This window comes from Varanus komodoensis, unplaced genomic scaffold, assembly GCF_004798865.1.
Source record: "Varanus komodoensis strain SLA01 unplaced genomic scaffold, ASM479886v1 scaffold26, whole genome shotgun sequence".
Lineage (NCBI taxonomy): Eukaryota > Metazoa > Chordata > Lepidosauria > Squamata > Varanidae > Varanus > Varanus komodoensis.
In genome coordinates, this window is record NW_025335684.1 from 15,055,180 (window position 1) to 15,076,453 (window position 21,274).

Sequence of the window (21,274 nt, forward strand, 5' to 3'; positions counted from 1 at the left end):
TATTATTATTATTATTATTATTATTATTATTATTATTATTATTGAAAAACCACATCATCAGAGCAATCCTTTGCATGTTTAGACAGAAAAAACCTCCTACAATTCCAGGCATGCCCTTCTCAGGCAAGGGGCTTTTATCTGTCAAACTGTGGGCCAGATTGCACCATTAAGGGCAAAACTAAAAACACATGACATGCTCCTTTCCCCTACCTAAAACAGGGGTGCAAACCTTCAGGCACACCTGGGATTTCCATCCAGACCTTTGGGAGAGCCCAGATGGCCAGTGCTGGGTCTCTTTTCCCTCAACCTCCAGTCATTTGAGGTTCCCCCTTTTCTGTGCGTTTCCCCCCAGTCTCTTAACACTTATTTTAAACTAAAATATGCTGGTATATCTTGTATTTATGCCTCTGCCCCTTTTGTCTTTGGCCCTGCATGCAACTGGAATGTGACCCCCCCCCCACCGCCTCCCTCCAAGGCATCCAAAAGCTTCTCTGAAAATGAATTTGTTGCCCGGGCTGAAAAGGATCCCACCCACATGAACCTAAAGTGTATTTGTGAGCAGACAGGGAGGAAAGGGAGGAGAGAAAGAAAGAGGTAAGGAGAGCAAGAGAAACCTGGCTCCACATCCCCCAAATTACGCACTGCCTCCTTCAAACATGTGGCACAAGGCAGGGGTTAGGCACGGGCAAGAAATCCACTTGGGCGGAAAACCTGCTGGATTCCTGGGCTTGGTTTCCCAGACTCCAGTCCATGTGCAGTGGCCCACAGTCAGAGCCCCCGGCCGGCACCTCTGGCGTGCATGGGGCACTCGCCAGGAATCGAGCCCGTGCTCTGCGCCAGTGGCGCTGTGCTTCTGGGCCTGCTGCAGCAGCAAATGGGGAAGAAGGCTGGCCGCCCGGCAGGGTGCTGTGGAAGACTGCCCGTCGGGCAGCCTCCCTCTTGGCCCTGCTCGCTGTGGAGGAGCCGGCTGAGCAAGAGAGGAAGCCCATGGATTCTAGAGGGATGACTCGGAAAGCATTCACCCCAGCCCTGGAGTCTGATGTGCATTTCTGGCCCTCTTCCCCTGCAGTCGCATGGATCATGTTTGGTTTCTGGGGAAATGTGGTTCCTTTCCCTGTGCCCCCGTGGAACAGCACGTGGGGATTCTGCACTGGGGTACCTGGTCCAGCTCCCGACGCAGCAGGCGGCTGCAGGGGAAGCCAGGAAGCATCTCCACTTCAGCAGCAAAGGCAGTTCTGCTACTGAAGCTGGGCTGCTTCCTGGTTCCAAAGAGAATGGCTGCTTGCTCTGCAGCCTGCGGGAGAAGAGCATCGGCGTGGCTTGAGCGCGCTCGGCTTCTCCAAGTTCTGTGCTGAAGCTCAGGCGGCTTCATTCCTATGCCAATTGCCAGCGTTTGCTGCTGCCATTTGGACAAAAATGCACACAGCACCAGGCATTCTTCCTCCCTTCACTCAGGTGTGAGAATGGGAGGCTCCCCCCGCACATTTTTGTAACAAGTGCACTTTGCAGCAGTACAACTGGAGAAATGTCCTCATGTTTTATGGCTGTAAGCAGGGCAGGTTGTGATGTACAGGAAACAGAATTCTTGTACATCCCTGATTCTGACAGCTGATGGGAAATTACAGGTGGATCTTCCTTCACCTGAGAGTAAGATGTGGTTCCAGTTTGAATTTGGAGATGGCTGCATCTGCATGGGCCTGGACACACATGGACGCATGTGGGCCTTGATGCTTCCTCGGGGCCTGGAACCTGGAGCAAAAAGTTAGGCAGCCCCTGGCCAAGTAGCTAAAGAGCTCACTTCCCTCGTCCTTTCTTATCCTTCAACCAGCTTTCCCTACACGTTGGTCTTTGCTCTACCTGTCCTTTCAAGCATCTCAGCTTCAGTCAGCCCTTTGCCTAGCTGCTCTTTCAAGGACGAAGAATCCAACAGGGTCAATGGATCGAGTGGGGAAGTGCGTAGAAGGCAAAGTGACCTGGGCAGAGGGAAGAGGAGCCATCTTGCTTCCCCTGCTCACTGCCTCCTTTCCAGCAGAAATGGCAGCAAATCAACTCTTCTGGCTCATAACCAATGCAGGACTCGGAAAGCTTCCAAGGATTCGAGGAATCCTTTCTGCCCAGCATCAGGCAATGCTTGCCATGATCTTGGCGAGCACCCAAACGATAGGCACTTTTACCGAACAACCACAGGCCCACGCTAGGCCCTTAGGCCTGCCAAGATAGTCAGTCCACCTGTGCTCAGCCACACCTGTGCTCACCCGCTCGGTCACTATTAGCACTTGACCACTCCTTGACCCCTCCCCAGGGTCAGGCTTGCCAGAGCGTAGCCCCAGCTGTTTTCCACACCAGGGCTCAGCTCTAGGACAACCAATGGACGTGCCCCTCGCAGATGCAAAGCCCAGTCAGTGCCCACAGAGGGAGAGTCTGCTGGGCCATGCGCACTAGGGGTGTGGCGGGTGGGGAGGGAAGGAGGCCTTCCTGGGCAGACGTGAGCCCAGCCAGCCTTCCTCTGGGAACGAGGTCTTGCTTCTTCCTCCGCCTGGTACGGCCGAGGGTCTGGGTTTTGTGCCTCCTTGTCGCGAGTCAGGCAGAGGACTGAACCAGCGCCAGGCAGCCTTCCAGGGCAGAAGGGAGAGAATGCAAAAGCGGCAGGTTGGAGTCAAGCGGTGGGCCAAACCCGCCAGCACACCTGAGCAAAAAGCTTCTCCTGCCACTTAGAGGAGAGCTGCAAAATGGGAGAGGGACCTGCAGAAGTGCTGGGAAACGGCCACATGATCAGTGGTGGGGGCCAGTGGGTAGGACCCTCTGGGGAACATTTGGGGGTTCTGAAATGGCTGGCCTTGGCCTGTGGGGCTCTCAGAGGGCCCCACGCCCTTGTGCTGGTCCAAACACGAGGCGCTCAGGGGAGGGTGTCTGTGCTCACCTACAACCATGATGTTGAACTCGAAGCCAGCCTTCATGGTCTTGATCCGCATCTGGTCCAGCACCGCTTCAATCCCCACATAGCCGAAGAGCTCTGGGTCCCCCGTGTTGATGGATGGGGGGTCCCGGGACAGAGACTCCTGCGCTGGCTGCTCCTCCATGCTAAACCACTGAGGCTCAGGACTACTCTCTGAAAGAGGAAGAAGAGACGCAGGGAAGCAACCTGAGCCAGATGCTCTTGAGGTACGGGTAGTTCCTCCATGCAGTTTGCCACACCCCCACACCCCCGCTCTGTTGCACTTCTGCAGTGAGAGTTGCCAAAGAAGGAAGGAGAAAAGGCCGTGCTTTATTTCCCATGACTCCCTGGGAAGCAATGGGACATGGGCAGCATCGAGTCTGAAGGTAGGTCTGAACTCGCGTCAGTTCCAAAGGCTCAAACGTGCAGCTCCTGGCTTCAAAAGGCGACTGGACAACATTCATGGAGGCAACGGCCACCCATTGTGACTGGCCATGGTGGCTACGGCTGTCTCCATAATCAGGCACGGCGTGCCACTGAATCGTCTGGGGCTAGGCAGGGCCGGCCCGACCATCCACGGGAAGCACAGGGAAGTGGCTGCCCCAGGCCAGAGATGCTGGGAGGCAGCAGGAACGTGACGGAGGAGGCGTGACGCCCCGTGCTCCCCACGCCAGTGCACTGCTTCGGGGGGGGGGGGGGGAAGAGGGGTGGGGTGGACGCTGCAGCCAGAGGGTGGGCAGCCTGGAGCGCTGCTCTTTCAGCTGTCCTCCCAGCCTTTGCCTCAGGCAGCAGCACGACTTGGGCCGGCCCTTCTGCTGAGGAGCGGCACCGTGGACTGCCGCGGCCTTCCATCCAGCTCACAGCCTTCCCAGTGGCATCAGGACCCCCCCCCCCGTGGGAAATGGAATGCAGCCGCCCCTCCCATGAGGAAGAGGAGGCTGCTGCCCCAGGTGGCAGCTCCTCCCAATTCTTCCGGATCCCTGCATCGGCTCTGCGCCGCCCCGTCTACCCGGCTCCCCGGGGCACCCAGGGCAACGTCCGACAGAAGCGAAATGCTCTCGTGCGGAGTGGGTGGAGGGGCAGGCGCAGGACTAGCGCGGTGTTTACGTGGGACCTTTCACCGGACGCGGCGCTTGTGTTTTGCACCATCGTCGTGGGTAAAGCAACTCCTGAAGTCCTGCTTCAGGGCTTGGCTCACAAAGCGATGCGATCAAGGCCTCCTTCTAACGGAAGAGGTCAAGCCATGGTTGGGCTGGACTGCTTCAGGCTGCAGCCCTCCCCAGCGTGGCGCTCATCGGCCGCTGGTCATGAGATGATGGGGCTGCAGTGCAACACACTTGGAGGTCACGGGATGCACCAGACTGCCCTGGGGCTGCAGAAGGGTCTCCCTTGCCAAGCAGAAGGCAAGGCAGGTATCGTATTTGCTAATAGTAACGTCAGGACAAAACGGAAACTGCCTTCATCCATTCCGGTTTCACCAAAAGCAGTTTAGATTGGTTGCCATCCTAGTTGTGTTGCCGAGCCCACAGAACGAGCCCTCCACCCCTGGAAGAACTGAACCGAAGTTTCGGGCTCACCTGGCTGCATACCACCTCGTGGGGCTGCCCCTGCTCCTGATGGCCCTGGAGGAGCCCTATTCCCAGGGTGCTCGCCGTAGCAGCAAAACCCGTGACCTGTACTGGTCCCTGGCTTTCGGTTGCCTCGGCGATGTGTCTCCCTCTCCCATGAGCAATGAACTCCCAGTGCGGCCAAGCTAGGGGGGGTGTGCTCCTCTACATGTTGTTGGACTACAGCGCCCGTCAGCCCTGGTCAGATAGTCCATGCTGAGGGATGGTGGGAGTTTCAGTGCAGCCCCATGGGCAGGGTCTCAACGAGAGCGGGCGCAGCCCTGAAGAACAGGGTCTGCATGCTGAAGTGCCACTTGTGCTCCTTGGCGTGTCTTGTGAAAGAGGGCCAGGTAGCGGTGAGGGAATGGCCCTTCCCCCCAGAGGCTTCGGAGAGCTGCTGGCAGGCGGAGCAGGAGGAAGCCGCCCCGCGGGTCTGTGGCTAGTGGGCAGCAGAGTAACCGAAGAACTGACTGACTGACTGACTGACAGGGAGCACAGCTGTGCGGGATCACACCAGCGGTCCATCTAGCCCAACAGTCTGCGCACACCGTGTCCCAGCGAACCCCACAAGCAGGACAGGAGTGCAGCCGCCCCTCCGGCCCATACTCCCCAGCAACGGGTGTGCCCAGATGTCCTTCCTCTGATCATGAAGGACCAGCAGCCATGGCCAGCTGCACATGACCGAATGGCACATCCCCACATTCCATCCATGCTGTGAGAGTTCATAAATGAACATGAATGGGCATCCTGCTTGGCCAGTGGAAGCATGATGGACTTTTCCCATTTGGCCCAACAGGCTCTCTTCTGTTTCTGCTCCAGCGCTGGTGTCAACGCACTATGTCATGAGCCAAGCCAGTACACTGACTCGTGCTTGCTCGCTCTTGCTGTTTTTTAACAGCAGCCATTTGCAGAAGCTGGAGGGGGGGATCTTTCTGTGTGCACAAATGGTGCTGATTTTTAAAATTTTGATCGGTGACCTTGCACAAGAGCCTACCTGTTCACCATTTAGCCCTGCAGAGGCATTTCCCCTGCTTGTAAAAACCCCCGTCCCTTTCCTCCGCTCTGCACACTGCCTCCTCTAACCCAGCAGAACTATATCCTGGACTCGTGAAGGAACCAGTCAGTCCCCTCACCGCCACTTTGAACTGCAAATGGCAAAGTGGAGGATGAAATTGGCCAGCTCACGATTCCACTCTACCCCACCCCAGCTGAGAATAGATAGCACATGTTACAGTTCGCAGAAGTGGCAGAACCTGGAAAAATGATCAACAGTTTTCTGGAATAAGAAAAAAACATCCTCATTATGGTTTGCTGCTGCTTAGTAGAATGGGAACACCATGGAATCCGTTAGGGCTTAAATGAGATGGCTCTCCCATCGTGACACATCCATAGGGAAGACCCAGCCGATTCCCTGAAGGGAACTGTCAAATTTGAGGTGAGGACACCAGGGGTGAGAGATGATTTTAAGCCCCAGTGGATGCGATATGAATGGTGTCAAAGATTTTTACAGGGGACTCAAGTGGCAGAACCCAACAAGGAGCAAACGATGCACCGTTTTCCTGGGGATGAGCAATGCTCCCAGCGCTCGGAGGCGCACTTTCTTGAACCTGGGAGAGTTGCTGTTCAGACCTCCATGATGAGCAAGGCGAAAGTCATCGGCCTGAGAAAGATTCAGCTCTCAGGAGGATTTCAGGGACGGTAAATTGCCTCTGGGGGGCTGTTAGCAGCCCCTTGTGCACATATGAATAACCAATCAAGGATAATAGCACTTGCCCCTTTGACCACCTCAATGATAAGGATGCCCTTTGTGGACAGGATACGGTGCAAGTCTACATTCTCAGGCACCTCAAGGATATTACTTCCTGTTTTAATTATTAACAATGCTTTAAATTATTACTTAAAATCAACAAACCATTACTAGATGCCTCTGAGGGATAGTATGATAAGGGGGTAGGACAGACTTGAACAGGGGAACTTTAGCTCATGGTTGTGCTGCTCCTTTTTCCTCTCCCTGCTCTCCCTCTCCCCTTGCATATGGGATTGTTCTCAAGGCAATCATGGGCTAACCCTTTATGCGATCTTATTTTCCATACTTTTCTAGCCGATTGCTGCCATTAATGGCTATTCTGAATTGCCGGCCATTCATTCATCCATCCATTCATCCATCCATCTTTTTATTTTATTTCTACCCTGCCCATCAGCCCAAAGGTTCCCTGGGTGGGTCCTCAAGGTTAATGGGACACAAGGTGGGGGAGAAGGAAAATGCTGATCCTGCTCCCTTTATTTCACTGAGGCCCAGGCCAAACAGCCCTCTGGGCTCCCCTGGAGGCCACGCTTCCTCTCCGCACATTGGTGCAGTTGTTTTAAAAGCCAGAAATTCCCCTGCCAAGCCTTGGCTGTGGGCAGAAAGAGGCTTCCGCTAACAGATGCGCAAGCATGGCCTGGCTCAGCTGGCCTTTTGCCCCGTTCACCCCTGGAACGGGACCCTGGAGGACGTCTCCGAAACAGAATTCAGTCCTTGGGCTGAAAGGGCTTCAGCTCCTCAGCCACAGGGCTCCCAGAAGCACCAGGCATGGGGCACGAGGGCTGGCCTCTCTCCCCCCCTCCCCCCCCGGCCTGGTACAAGGGGCAAGGTTCGTGGTGCCACCTCCTGACATCCACAGGGGCCCCTGCAATAGTAGCACTCCTTCTGCACACATTTTCCGCCCCGCGGGCCTCCTGGCCACACCTGCACCTGGAGAGTGCGAGCAAGGGAGGAGTGGGCGCACACACGGCCCTCCCAGCCGCCAGCCTCTGCACGGACCTCCGACCGACCGACCGGGAAGAGAGGCCCAGCCAAGCGATCTGCATGTGGAGCTGTGGGGGAAAGCCCCGAAGGGCTGCGCTGGGGAAATGGCGGTGGAGAAGGGGCTCTGGCCGCAAGCCCACGCGTTTGGGAGCTTTGCTGAGGCACCAGGTTGCAAAGCAAGGGAACCGTTTTCCCAGCATCAGAAAACTTCTGAACGACCCGATTCTCCTCCCAAAGTCCCTGCCTGTGGGCGAGAGCCTGCTTTCAGATCACAAAGCCTTCCCCCTCCTGAGGGCTTCCAGTAGTTTTGGACTTTTTTGCCACTGGCCATGCTGGCTGGGGATGATGGGGATCCAAGTCCCACACATCTGGAGGACTTCCTGACACCCACTGCAGTTTCCCTTCATTTCAGAGACCCAAACAGGTGCTCGAAAGCGCTCCGGTCCACAGGTGTGCGCACGTTCAGCGTCATGTTACTGCCAGGTTTTCCCTCCACAGAAAAAACGGGCTACTGTTTATCAGCAGCTGATCCCAGAAAGACCGGGACAAGTGCAACGCACAGCATCATCGGTCAAAACTTTGCAGCGCCTCAATCCGCTCTGGGAGGAGAGGCCGGTCCTTTGCTTCAACAAGGCCAGGCACAGACCGAGCTCCGGCACCCTTCCCTCGCCCCCGTGACCTGTTTCCACAGCAGCAAGAGAGCCAGACTGAATCTAGCTGGCGCTGTGTGTGCTGTGAGGAGATAATTCTTCTGAAAGAATCAAAACACACACACACACACACACACACACACACGACGCCAGGCGGTAGCCAAGTGGAGATGGCCCAGAGCCCTGTAGCTGTCAAACACTTGAAGCTTTTCCTCAAACCACGCAGGTGCCAGAGGGAAGGCGCCCCCTCGCACCCAGCGGCAGCTGGTTCGCGAGGAGGGCGGGCATCTTGCCAGGGGCTCGTCCTCTCCAGGAAAGCCCGAGGCAAGAGGCTTCCTTGCTAGAGCTGCCCTTGGCCATCTCGGGCCGGGAAGCCCCAGCCCCTTAATCCCAGGCATGTGTGGCGGCTGCCTGCCTGCGGCTGCGTGGTGTGGAGGGGAAGAAATTCTGCACACCCGAAGGCCGCTCTAGTGCCTCGCTATGCTGGCAGGGCCAGCCGTTTTTAAGCCCAGCAAAATCCCCCAAAAGTCACTTGGAAGTTCATTTCGTCTCATTCCTGTTTTCATTGCTTTTCCACTTGTGAGAAAAGTGCACGTTTCAAATAGAGAAGTGTGTATTTTGGGGGCATCTCAGGAGGGCTCGCCTGCCCTACAGCGATTGAAATTTTAAGTGCGCGTTTAAAAAAAGATTTTCAAATCAGCCAACAAACGTGGGGATTTGGTACCCGTTCCTCACGAAGCTGCTCCTGCTTGCCTTTTTGTTCAGGGTTGCAAGCAGGACACTTGCGAGCAGAAAGCGAAGGCACACACATCCCTACAATCTCTTAACCCTGGTGCCAAAATGGGTAGAGAGCACCACTCCCCTCCTCTGAGGCCCCTGCCGCAAGCAGCTGCTGTCCCCATTTCGCTAGTCCTGCTATTTTTTATTTATTTGGAAAGCTTCTATGCTGCCCCATTCGCCAAAGCCTCGGGGCAGCTCACAACAATAAATAACATAATGACAATATAAAAACAATATAATTGGAGATGTCCTGGCCAAAGATGTAAAATCAATAAATAATATTAACAATTAAAATGACGTTCAAATAAAAAGGTCTTTACACGAAACTTTCCAACTCACCCTCTTGTAATCCCTCATTCCTCAAGAATGCAAGGTCATTCAAGAGAGCTGACAGGCAGCTGGTTTAGAAAAACAGAGCGAGTCAGAAGGGGCCTCCTGGGCCATCTAGTCTGGCCCCGGCTCCAGCTGGCTCTGCTCATGACAGGCCTACCATGTACCTTGTTTAGGACAAATAAAAGTCGTTTCCAAAAGATTCGGGCTCCTGCTTAGATATCCTGCAGAGATGATCCCTCAAAATCTGGGTAGAAACACAGGACCAGCCCTAACACTGAGCGAATGAGACCCTGGCTTCAGCCAGCAGGCGCTTGGTGCTGCAGAAGAAACAGGGGCTGCCAAAAGATCCCGATCGTGCCCAACTACCCAAGGACCGGTGGCTGGCTTCCCTGCATCTCCCCAGCCAGGCGCCCGCAGGTGAGGTGAAAGTTGTGCTCAGTTACAGTTGAGCTACCCGTTGGGTCAGCTTCTACAAGTGGGATGGAAAGAGGAAGCCATCTTGTCCTTTGCCACAGGCAAAAAAGAGCGTAGTATGACACTGCGAAGCCTCCTTATGCATGAGCACTGTACCTCTGGTTTGGCGCTTCCTCTCAGACAGGAGGGAACTGTTGTCTACATAGCTGTGTTTGGGCTTCCTGGTCAGGAACCAGGTGTCCTACTTTACAAAGGACATTCCTCTGCTTTGGAGACCTTAAGAAGACCGTCCTCTGCTAGAAGGTAGCCAGTCCAAGAGGTGTCCAGTTCAAGTCTGGTTCAAAGAACCCTAAAAAAGGAGAGCCCGGGGCCGGGACCAGGTGCCCACCTCACCTCACCAGTCTTTTCCACTATGGTGCAATGTTTTGTATTTCTGTTTAAATAAAAGTTACTATTTCCACTTCTGCACTAACTGGGCTGCTAGGCAAATGGCCATCCTCCTTCTTGGCAATGGATTTTCTCTTTTTTAGCAATGTGCAGCCCTGCTGCTTTCTGGAGGCCGCTATCAGGAACGAAACGCTGCTTTAGGCAAGCCCCTGGCCAGCTCTAGTGGGGGTCCTCAGCAGGGGCTGCCCTGCCCTGGTTCCGTTGGGCGATCCAAATGGCAGCTTCTGCAGCAACAGCAGCCACAAGTGAAACCAGAAGTGAAACAGAGAAGTACTCCACAGAAAGCAAAACTCCAGGGCTTCGAAAAGGCGGTTGCTATTTCTGCACCTCAGCTCTGGCGTCCCTGCATGCTGCTGCCTCTGCTGGAGTATTTCAGCCATCGACGTGGGGACCGGAGGGGTCTTTCAGCTGCCTCTGGCCGTTTGCAAAAGTACTACCATTGTAGAGAAGGCAGAGCATGGTGGAGCAGAGGTCAACAACCAACAGCCGGGCAGCTGGATCTGGCTGCCGAAAGACACGACAGCTTGGCCCCTCAAAGGCACCTTGCCCTTTGCTCCAGGGTGGCAGCAAGGAGTCGACACGCAGGAATCTGCACGGGAGAAGAACGCTCTCCTCGCTTATGAGCAACTGCCTCCCTTCCCCGTTTTTCCCTGACTGGAGACAGAAGGTGTTAGGACCAACCCATATGTTCTCAGAACAGCGTGGGAATCGCTTCCCTGTGCTTTTTCTTCCCACGCTCTCCAACAAAGTATGGGTGAAAAACCTCATGGCGGGAGCCAAGGGCATCATTCTTTCCTGTGCCAGGCGCCTGGTGCCTTTTCAGAGGGAAGGACCCAAGCGCCTCCGCCCAAGCAGAGCCTTCGTCCTTTCCAGCGTGGGCTACCCCCACCGCTCTGTGCGTGAGCCTCGCCGAACTCTCAGGCACACCCGACCCGAAGGGAGACAGCTGCCTGAAGCAGGGCAGCTCAAAGTGCTGTCCCCGTGCAGCTGAGTGGCAGGACAGCACCAAGGGTAGGCATGGCTGGGCAACGGCCAAGGCCCCACACCCACAAGCGGGCCCTCCATGGCAACCGGCTCGCTCCCTTCCCTCCGGCTCTGCTGCTTGCTCCCTGGGTCTCTCCCACCTGCCAGCCAAGCAAGCATGATAGGGAAAGAGGATCCAGAGGGTGAGCGACTGGGGACAGTGACGGTGACAAGGTTGAGTCTCCTCCTGCGGGGGTTTGCCCAAGGGCCCTCTGGCACGGCCGGCCGGCACCACCACCAAGATTCACGGGGGGTTCAGCAGGCCATATCCAGCCACAGCCCAAGTAACGACCATGGGAGACAAGGGTCCATGTCTGAGTGGGAGGGAGAGGTGTGGAGGCGGCGGCTGAGGCAGGGAAGGTTTTGTCAGCGGCGAGGAGAGCATGGCCCTCGAATGGCCGAACAAGGCCAGTGGCCCGGCGATGGAGCGCACACCGCCCCTCACCGGCTGTGCAGCCACACAGGGCTGGCAGAGGATCTCCTGCTCCAGCCGCCTCCTCCCGTCTCCCTCCAGAAAGGACTCCCGTGCTCCAGTTGGTTCAGCTGCTGCTCAGTCTTGGCACCTGGGGAAAGCTGCCCACCGGGTGCTCCATCAGCCCGAGAACCAGCTGCTCCCGGTGGCAGAGCCGTGCCGGTGTACGCACCTGTGTTCTCACGGGGGTCCAGCCCGGGCCAGGAGGTACGGAGCGGCAGCGAGAATAGAAAGCTGGGCCAGACCAAAGGTTGCCCTGGCAACCCGGCATTCTCCGCAGGAGAACCTCAGGCGCCAACGGCCTTGGCCGGTTCTAGCAGGTGGAGAAGGGGCTGCTACCTGTGAGGACTGGTCCTGACCGGCCACTCACAGTGACCCACCAACAGGTGATGCCACTGCGCCTGGGGAAGCCCCACTGGGCACATGGGGTGCTCTGGTCCGCTGGGTGCTGCCGGAGCACCTCTCTGGTCTTGCCGGCAGAAAAAACGGGCACCGAGCAACTTGTCCGACCGGGACCAGACCCCCCCAGCTGGGACAAGGCAATCCTCGGGGTGCCACTGCAGGACGGAGAAGTCCTGGGTCGAAATCCCCCGCAATCAGCCGCAAAGCTCAATGCATGTTTCCCCCTAATTTATACAGTATTCTTTAACGTATCATTATAAAATAACATACCAATATAACATAATATTCCTATACCACCTTTGAACAAAGCTCTCTGGGCAGTGTAGAGCAGTTGATAACAACAGTAAGATACAATATAAAATATATTGTATTTTATACTGTGTCTTATGTTGTATTTTATGATTTGAACTGTTGCAAACTCCCCAGAAAGCTCCAGCTGCAGGGCAGAAGAGAAATGCAACCATGTGGGCCAGCCAGTCTCTTGGCCTGATGTACCTCCAGGGCTCTTGTAAGGATAAAAGGAGGGACAGAACTTGACCTCCTTAGGAGGAAGGTTAAAATAAAAAGGAACTAAAATATACCACACCTTTGTGGATCATGTGCATAAATCTGGTTTTGCTTACAAAAACACCCCAGCTTATTAGAATTAATAGTGTGTGCAACATTTTGCAGAGTACTGAAGAGCAGTTCCCCTGCCCCAAGCAGCACACAATCTAAAATTCAGTGCAAGGGAATAGGCTGAAGAAAGAGCAGGAGTGGAAGCAGGAAGAAGCAGGGAAGCAAGCTGAGGTTGCCTTAGGCTTGGTTACAAACTCGGCTTCAGGAGGACAGAAGAACAAGTCCAAGGCCCCAGGAAAGGATGGCTTGTAAGGGAGATCGTGATAAACATGAACGGTGGGCTGGACGCAACAGAATGAGATTCAGCAGGGACAAGTGCCAAGTCCTCCACCGAGAAAAGGAAACCAAAGGCATCGATACGAGATGGGGAACACGTGGCTCAACAGAACTGAACAAGAGCTCAAAGTATCTGTGGACAACACGCAAAATATGAGCTAACAATGCGATGCAGCTGCCAAAGGGCAAATGCTATTTTGGGATGCATTAATAGAAGTATTACTTCCAAATCACAAGAAGTGGTAGTTCCCTTACACTCCCCGCTAGTCAGACCCCATCTGGAATCCTGTGTCCAGTTCTGGGCACCAAGATTTAAGAAAGATGCAGTAAAATGAGAAAGGGTCCAGAAAAGGCAACGAAAATGATCCACAGCCCTGTCAGGAGAGACTGAGGGAACTGGGCATGTTGAGCCTTGAGAAGAGAAGATGGAGGGGGGACATGGTATCCCTCTATAAGTACCTCAAAGACTGTCACAAAGAAGAAGGTCAAGATCTCTTCTTGCTGATACCAGAGCGGAGGACACAGAATAATCAAGTCAAGTTATGGCAACCCAGGTTCAGGCTAAATATCAGGAAAAGTTTCCAAGATGTCAGAGCAACACAACAGTGGAACCGTCTAGCTGGAGAGGTGGTGAGCTCTCCCACACTAGAGACATTAAAAAGAACTGGACAGTCAGAGCGGGATGGTGCAAGTTGGCGTCCTGCAACAGCAGGGAGTTGGACCTGATGGCCTTCTTGGCTCCTTTGAACCCTACCCTTCTGTGATTCTAGGATCCTATGAGAGATGTCAAGGAAGGAAGCAGTGCTATGGCTCCAAGCCTACGGGGCAGCATGGGTGGAGTCTTACACACCGCCAGCCCACTGGAGTCCCAAGCATGCACTGACCAAATGGGAAACGACCTGCAAACGACAGCTCTGGGGATGCACTTACAGGGGGAATGGTCGTTCGCCCAGACAACGACACACCCTGTAGACGACTTCCAATGGATTCCGCATATTTGGCCCTACCCAGCCCTCCTTCCAAACATAGCAGAATCGTTTCCCAACATGCTGCTGATAAACAAAATCGTTTCAGGTGAGATGTGCGTGTTAGGGTGGCCGTGCACCCTCCTTTAGAGAGGACTGTCCTCTGTTTGAAGGAACCCTGGGCGTGAATGGTGGTCCCATCCAATTCCACTTTAATGCTCAAAAGCCACGGGAACCACTCTCCCCACATGGCTGGCGTCTGCACAGAGGGCTGATCAGCCAGCCACACCGCGCAGAGCCCAAACTATCGCAATGTCGCAACTTGCACTCAAACTGGTAGGTCCGCACACGCACGGTTATGCGTCACCTCATTTCTGGTGGCGCATTTCTGCCTCGGGGTGATTCGAAGGGGCTGCCCTAACACCGTGCGCGAGAATGGCAGCACAACGTGGGTCCTTGGGCCACCAGCGTCTCGCAGAAGCGACTTACGATTCCACGCCTCTGCCCCGCTGCCCAGCTGCCGTGGCTGAGGCCTTGCCCCTCTTCTTCCCAGTGCCGGGCTGGGTGCTGCCCCAGCATCTTTCTCAACACGCCACACCAGGTGCAGCCTTCCTCTTGCCACGCAAGGCGGGCCAATGTCCTGGTTGCTGACCTGTGAGGGGAGGGGGCGAGGCAGGAGGGGGCCGAAGGCGAGCCGGACGGGTTGGAGCCCATGGGGGGGAGCAAAGTACGAGCCCACGCCTCCTGGGCTGGTCGCCCACAGTCAGCGCTTGTGGTGGGGTGGACGGCATGGAGCTGGGGCTGATGTGAAGCCCCACGGCTACTTTTGTGGCCTCCACTGCCCCCCTCCCCTGCCACATAGCTGCTGCTGTGGCATCACAGCATCTTGCTCGAAAAGAAGCTGTGTGGGGAACCGACGCGTAGCTCAGAAGCTGATGTGCTGTGCCAGCAAGTCCAAGTCCAATTTAGAAGCCAGGAAGCACATCCTGACAGTCAGGACCCCGAGGGTGTGGAATGGGCTTCCATGGGAGCTGCTTGAGGCCCCATCGGAGCGGGTGTTCAAAGATAGGCTGGACGTGCACATGGTAGGCATGTCGTAAGTGGAGCTGGCTGGAGCTGGGGGTCAGACTAGATGGCTCAGGAGGCTCCTTCTGACTCGCTCTGTTTCTATGTTTCTGTGTTTCCTTCTAAACAAGGCGTGCTCCGGAAGCACAGTGGCCACGATTGTGCCACCCCATTCAACGGCAGTGCTGGGGGGACAGAGGGGCACCTCCTGGTTGAATCCTGCAGGGGCAGTGGGTCACCCCAAACCCCTGGAGCCTGCATACTTGTGCTTTAAGAGGTGTCCCTGAGAGCAAGGGCGTCAGAAGCCTCGTTTTAGGGCAGCCAGAATCCATCTCTTATTTGTGGGGGGCGGGGGGGGGGGCTGTATCTGAAGGGATGTCTGGTTCCAATTCTGAAACCAGTTACAGTTAGAAGGGCTGAGCAGCCCAAGTCTGGTCTGCAGAAAAAGAGCCACAGGAAGGGAAAGGAAGCAGGTGGCACCCAAGGAAGCACACACAGAGCAAGCCTGGCACAGGCAAAGCTCGCGAAAGCCGCCCTTCTGCAGGCAAGGCACACAGAGGACCCCCAGGGAGCAGACCTGTGGGCAGGCACTGCCCCCTCGGACAGCATCCTTTGCTTCCAAGACAAGACGGAGGAGTCCTGTATGGTTTTCTCCCTGCCGTGCTGGAGTTTGTTCGGTTCTTGCCTTTTGCAGGGGGCGTGTTGCAATTATTGCTGGCCCGCAGGAGCGTTCAGGTCCATGCAAAGCTCGCAAATCCCTCCCTCAAAACAACCTAGCCTGTCAAGGAGAAGGCTGGACTGGAGCCCTTGTCCCTGAAAGTCTCGAGGTCCGCGCAGGAAGGGGGAGCCGCTTCTGCCCACGCTTGGACCCCGCAGAGGCTGGGCTCCCGCTGCCTCCTCCGCCATGGGCTTGCCGCGGGGCTTCGCGCAGGTGCCGGCCCCCGACGCTTTGTTCCTCCGGCCAGTCAGGCAAAAGCACCGCCGACCTCTCCCTGCACAGTTGCAAGGACCAAAGAATACACATGGAGACGTGGCCCGCAGCTTCAGGAATGGCATGCGTGTGGCACACCTGGGTGCCCTCCCTAGGTGTGGGACTACAACCACCATAATCCCCCACTGAGCAGCGCTTGCTGACCAGCACAACTGGACGCTGCCTGGCTGGGGAGGGTGGGCGCACACAGGCAATGGTTAAACAGAGGCTTGACTGCTGGGGGGGGGGGCATTCCGAGTCAGCAGGGACGGGGAACCACGCCAGCTGCAGAGAGAGAGGGCCACTCCCTCAGAAAGCTCACACACCCACCCCGGTTTCTCTTCGGCTTTAGGAGAATCAGGATTCCCGGGAGGAGGCTGCCTGGGCAGGGGCTGGTCTCCTCGAGGGCACCTGTCTCCTCGAGCCAGGCTGTGACCCACCTGAGCCCTCGATTTGGGCCTGAGCACGCCGCATCCCTGCTGCTGACCCCAACACCCGTGCCGTAGAGGGCAGCCCACCCAGGTGCCCTGCCTGGCAGCACCCCACCCCGCCCCGCCCCGCCCCGCGACACTCTCATGCACACCCTCACCCGCCTCTGAATGTGCCCAGAGCAAGCCACCGACTGCCCCGCTGCGCCCAGCAGCCCCCAGGACGCAGCAGGAGACAAAGGGGGCCGAGCAAGCACCACCCTGCCTCCATCCTCGTTTTCCTGGCGCTCTTTGTCCTCCAGCTCCCAGCCCGGCTGTCCCTTCCGCGGGCCATCCGACCCACCCCCGCCGCCCGGGTCCTACCTCCTCTGCCCCTCCGAGCCCCAGGGAAGGCTTTGGGGACTTCGGCGAAGGGGCCCCCCTGACCGCCTACTGCATGGGAGCCGCGTGTGCCGCATCCGTGCCTCTCCTCCTGCTCATGCTCCTGGTCCTCCTTCTCCTTCAGCTCCCCATCATCCTCCTATCTCGCTACAGTGCTAGAGGAAGGCTCCCCTCCCCTCTTTCGGCTCCCCTATTGGGATCAAACAAGAGAAAAAGAGAGCGAGAGAGAGCCAGAGAGAGAGAGAGACAGGCTGCCTCAGACACATGACCAGCATGGTAATCGTGCTCCCTGCCCCCTCCCGGGATCCCCTCTCTCCTTCAAGGAACAGCCACCCATGCACACACAGAGCAGCCTTTCAGGATGCCTGCCTGGCGGCGTGGGCACACCGTGCCCCCCACACCGGCTGCACTTTGAAGAGGAGGGAGAAACGGTCCAGAATGCTATGGGGGGGGGGGATGCTGGCGCTCTGAGCAGGAAGAGAAAGGAAGAAGTCCACGCACTGCCGGAGGCACGGCCAAGCGCTGCGAGAATCACATGGCCCTTTGGCTCCATTCGTTTCTCTTAAGAAATACCCCTTCCATGAAAGAAAAAGAGCTCTAAAAACAGGGCTGCGTAGGCTGCCGAGGAAGGCAGTCCACCTTCTTCATTGTTGTCTGATGATGATGATGATGATGATGATTTGGGGAATCTCCCGCTTGCATGCTGATGCATTGATTCTTTAGGGTCTGCAGATGAGGCGGAAGCAGGAGCGGTTGGCAGGGGGGGCAGCAACGTGGCACGCCGGCCTTTTGCACAATCATTTGGTGCCACCAGCGGTCCACCCAGGTTTCCTCTCCTTGCACTGGGCTTTCTGCTCAGGCCTGCTCTGTGAGCAGGAAAGGGCCACTGGGGGCTCACCTCCATCGTGTGATACCTGCCCGCCTGCAGGGGGCCCTGGTTCCGCTCCTGGGAATCCTGGGCCCAGCACATCCAGGTGGAAGAAGATTGGTCGCAGAGCTGCCACTGGGCTGAGCAACGGTTCGGCTGCATCAAGCGGGAGCCGGGCTGGATACTGACAAAGTCTACGGCTCGGTCCCCAGGGCTCCCCCAGAACGAGCGCAAATGGCACATGCTGCTTCTCGCAGTCTGTGTGTGTGTGTTGAAAGTAAGTTCAGCACACTTCTAAGCATGCCTCATTGCGCAAAGGGCTGCACGGGCATTCGAGTGCATTCCCTGGAATCCAGGGAAACGCCTCGGGCAGAAAGGCCCAAAGGGCTGCAGTGGGAGGCGACGCACGTGGGGGCCAAAGGCAGGCTCACCCGGGGATCCAGTGCACCAGCGGCAACCCAGAAAGGGCACCAAGTCGTGGGAGGATGAAACAGACCGTCGTATTTCAGCATTGTCGTAATGGCAGGGCGGGAGGGTGGGGAAGGACGCGTGTGCCCTCATGCAGCAGAAAGACGTTTTAAAGTAAAGGCAGCACGGCGTATCCAAAGCAGAGAAGCACCTGCCCGAGGAACTCAGATGCTAAAATGATCGAATCGGGCCAGTGGTGTTCGCCTAGGGTTCTGCTTTGCAGAGGGCAGTTCCTCATTGGAAGGGTTAGTCCACATCCAGTGCAATGGACCCCAAGAAGGGAGGGGCAACCTGCCTTGGTGGCCGCTTGACCGCAAACTGAGTGGGCAAAAGCCCCCCTAGCATCCTGCTCTTGAATTAGGATATTTATCTCCAAATCAGTATTGAAATCTATGGCTTGACATACGTGATTTTGAGGCAGATGTGTCCCCTTTTGCCCTCTCCTTGTGTGTTTGTGTGTGTGGTCACTTTGCCTTTGCTGCCTCCATGTTCTGGTCGTTCTTGGTGCCCCCAAGAGGTCCCTGGCTCTTTATTTAGGTACTTTTAATGCAATTTAAAGAATCTCTGCACATACGTGCAAACCCCTCCATGGCTGGCGTGAGGTGAATTGCAGGTTTAGAACTTTTATTTGGCTTTAAACTATACATTTCTCAAATGAATAAAGTGAAAACATTTTAAACTATGTTGCTGAGGGCTGCACTGAAAAAATGGTTTGTTATGCAATTTCAGGAACCTAAACCGAAAATGAGTCATTCCTGATGTGCAATAAACAGTATTAAATATTGTTCTTACCAGAATGTGACAAAATCCTACCCCAGAGGCACTTTGCAATGCAGACTTTGCGTGCGAGTAGACCTATACCGGACCCGTCCTGGGACACTGTCACCAGCAGAGTAGCAAACAATGCCCCACAATTACAATTCATGCATGAAACCAAGTGAATCATGTTGATGCATAAGAAAAATCCCCAAATCCACCCTTCGCCAGCAACTTTCAAAGGACAAATTAAAAAAGCCCCAAATTCCAGGCCATCTTTTGGCTCTCTTTATCAGGCAGGTGATTTCAAGAAGCGGGGAGAGAAAAAAAGGAGCCAAAAAAGCGAGCCAACAATTGATAGCATTTCCAGAGAACGGTCCAACATGGAAACAACGGTGCTCCCCAGTTTCTAACGCACAGCAAGCCCCTTCAGTGGAATACCATACATCAGATATCCACTGCTTATGGACTAGAATCTGTAGCGGAAAGACTAGCTGAGTACGCCCAGTTCTCATCTGCACTCAGAGGCCTGTTGCAAAGCTGATGGGACTGAAGTGCCCATTCAAGACCAAAATACTCTGCAAGTCCACAGGGAAGAATGAGGAACATACAGGACTTCTGATGCTGATGTAAACTACTCAGAAAGCCCCGGTGCTGCACCCCACATTAATGTATAAAGCTCCAGAAGCTTTAGGGCTGTCTCAAGGAACGCTTCCTCCCATACACTTAGGTGGGCCTTATCCATGACCCACTGCTCAAAGAAGTGTGTGTGTGTGTGTGGGGGGGGTGACTACAAGGGGAAGGGCCTTCTTGTTTGAGGCCCCACCTATGGAACCACCTGCTCAGGAAGGTGTGCCAGCTCAACCCCTCTTTATTCTCCTGTTGATTTTATATTGGTTTTTATTCAGATGATTGAGTGGTTGCTGTGGATTCCTGTCTTGTCCTGTGTATTATTATTTTGTTTTTCCTGTTACTGTCGTTATTGTTTTTGAATTGTTATGACTACTATGGATATCTTATTGTTATTATGTTTTATGCTCTAAACTGTAAATCGTTCTGAGAACATTTGCTATAGAACAGTCTATTAATACACTTCAAACACACAACGAACAAGCAAACATCTGAGTCCTGCCCTTTCTATACTTCAGCTAACACAGAATTCCAAGAATCAGAAGGTGGGCTCCAAAAAAGTATCTAGTTCTCATTTTCCCAGATTATCAAAGCATCACTCAGTATTTGGATTCTGTACACAGTAATCAGATTCTACAGGCTGTTACCAACCTACTAGGTAACTGACTCATTGGACAATAGGATTCTGCTGGCTCCACATGGACCCATAGCCTGACTGGAGTCCACCTAAATTTCTCTGGAACACCAAATACAGAATGGTACGTACATGTTGTAGATGCACATAATAAAGTACGCTCATTAGAAACAAAGAAACTGAGCAAGTCAGCAGGGGCCTCACAGGCCATCTAGTCTGACTCCCAGCTCCAGCCGGCTCCACTTGTGACATGCCTACCAGGTGCATGTCCATAAGCTAGGGCCCTGGCCCTTAGCAAGGTTAGGGGGTGAGGCAGAGGGAACACTTTGAACATGGTCAAGAGTAGAGGGTCGCTATCTCAGCTCCAACCTAGGAAGGATCCTCTTGCAATCCTTCAGATTCATTCCATGCAAACCAAGTATCAACACACAGCATTGTTCGAGCAGCGGCGGAGAGTCCAATGAAGCGGCAAACGCCTGCCCTGGACCCCTTGCAAGGTGCAGTTTTAATTTCCTTCCCGTGCTAGCCCCAGTGCTGACGGTGGGGGAGATGCTATTTCCGTTTCCCACAATGCCTCAGAGGCAGGCTATGTCAGGGAAGGAAATCTAGATGGTGGGTCCAAGCCACTTGCCACTCCACACAGCACAGCTGCTCACTACCGCCTGCTCTTTCCACCACCACCACCACCACCACCACCACCACCACCTGGCAAGTCCTTCAGGTCCTGGGAGCAGGCTCCACTGGAGGACAATTTGCTGTCCCCACCCCAAAAGACCGGGTCTGGCTCCACACCCCTCTTCTGTCCCAGACTGGCCGCTGGAGAGGCCAACCATGCTTGGATTTTTTCTGTTCTGACCCCCACATTTGTAAGAGCAAAGGCTAAAACCTCTTGTCCAACACCATCAAGAAACCTCGGGAGGCCGAGGAAGAGAACAAGCACAGCCCTGTTCCCCCCTCCAGCAGGGGCCGCAGGAGACGCACCTCGGAAGCTCCAGCAGCTCCCTCCTGCAGGACGCCTGAGTGGTCTGTGGCCCGAGCCCCGCATCTGAGGCTGGGGCGGTCCGGAGAGAAACGGCACCAGGCTGGTTTCGCATGCGGTGGGATCTGGGGCCACTGAGGGGTTTGGTGCGAATGACTTGGCACTTCCTGCCTTGCGGTTTCTTCTTCCTCCTGAGGGTGCTGAGCTGTACGGAGAGCACTGCTAGGGAAGCGTGCAACCAGAGAGCCACTGGAGAGTGGGGTGGGGTGGGGATTCGCGGACCAGCCCGAGCAAAGGCCTGCCGCAGGACATCCGCTTGCAGCAGAAGGCCAGGCAGACACAGGGGCCACTGCCACCCAGGACTGCTGGCGGAAGAGCCCCGTTT

At 55.3% G+C, this 21,274-nt stretch overlaps 1 protein-coding gene across 1 annotated transcript in view; it reads right to left on the bottom strand.

The window, feature by feature from the left end:
• LOC123025215 (neuronal-specific septin-3-like) overlaps positions 1–21,009 on the bottom strand; it is a 54,810-nt gene extending 33,801 nt beyond the window's left edge. The window contains exons 1-2 of the mRNA XM_044433756.1: positions 20,892–21,009; positions 2,921–3,109 (exon numbers count right to left, since the gene is read on the bottom strand). Coding sequence (XP_044289691.1) covers positions 2,921–3,109; positions 20,892–20,955 — 253 coding nt within the window. The 5' untranslated portion in view covers positions 20,956–21,009. The remainder of the gene's footprint in view (positions 1–2,920; positions 3,110–20,891) is intronic.
• Positions 21,010–21,274: the final 265 nt, after the last annotated feature.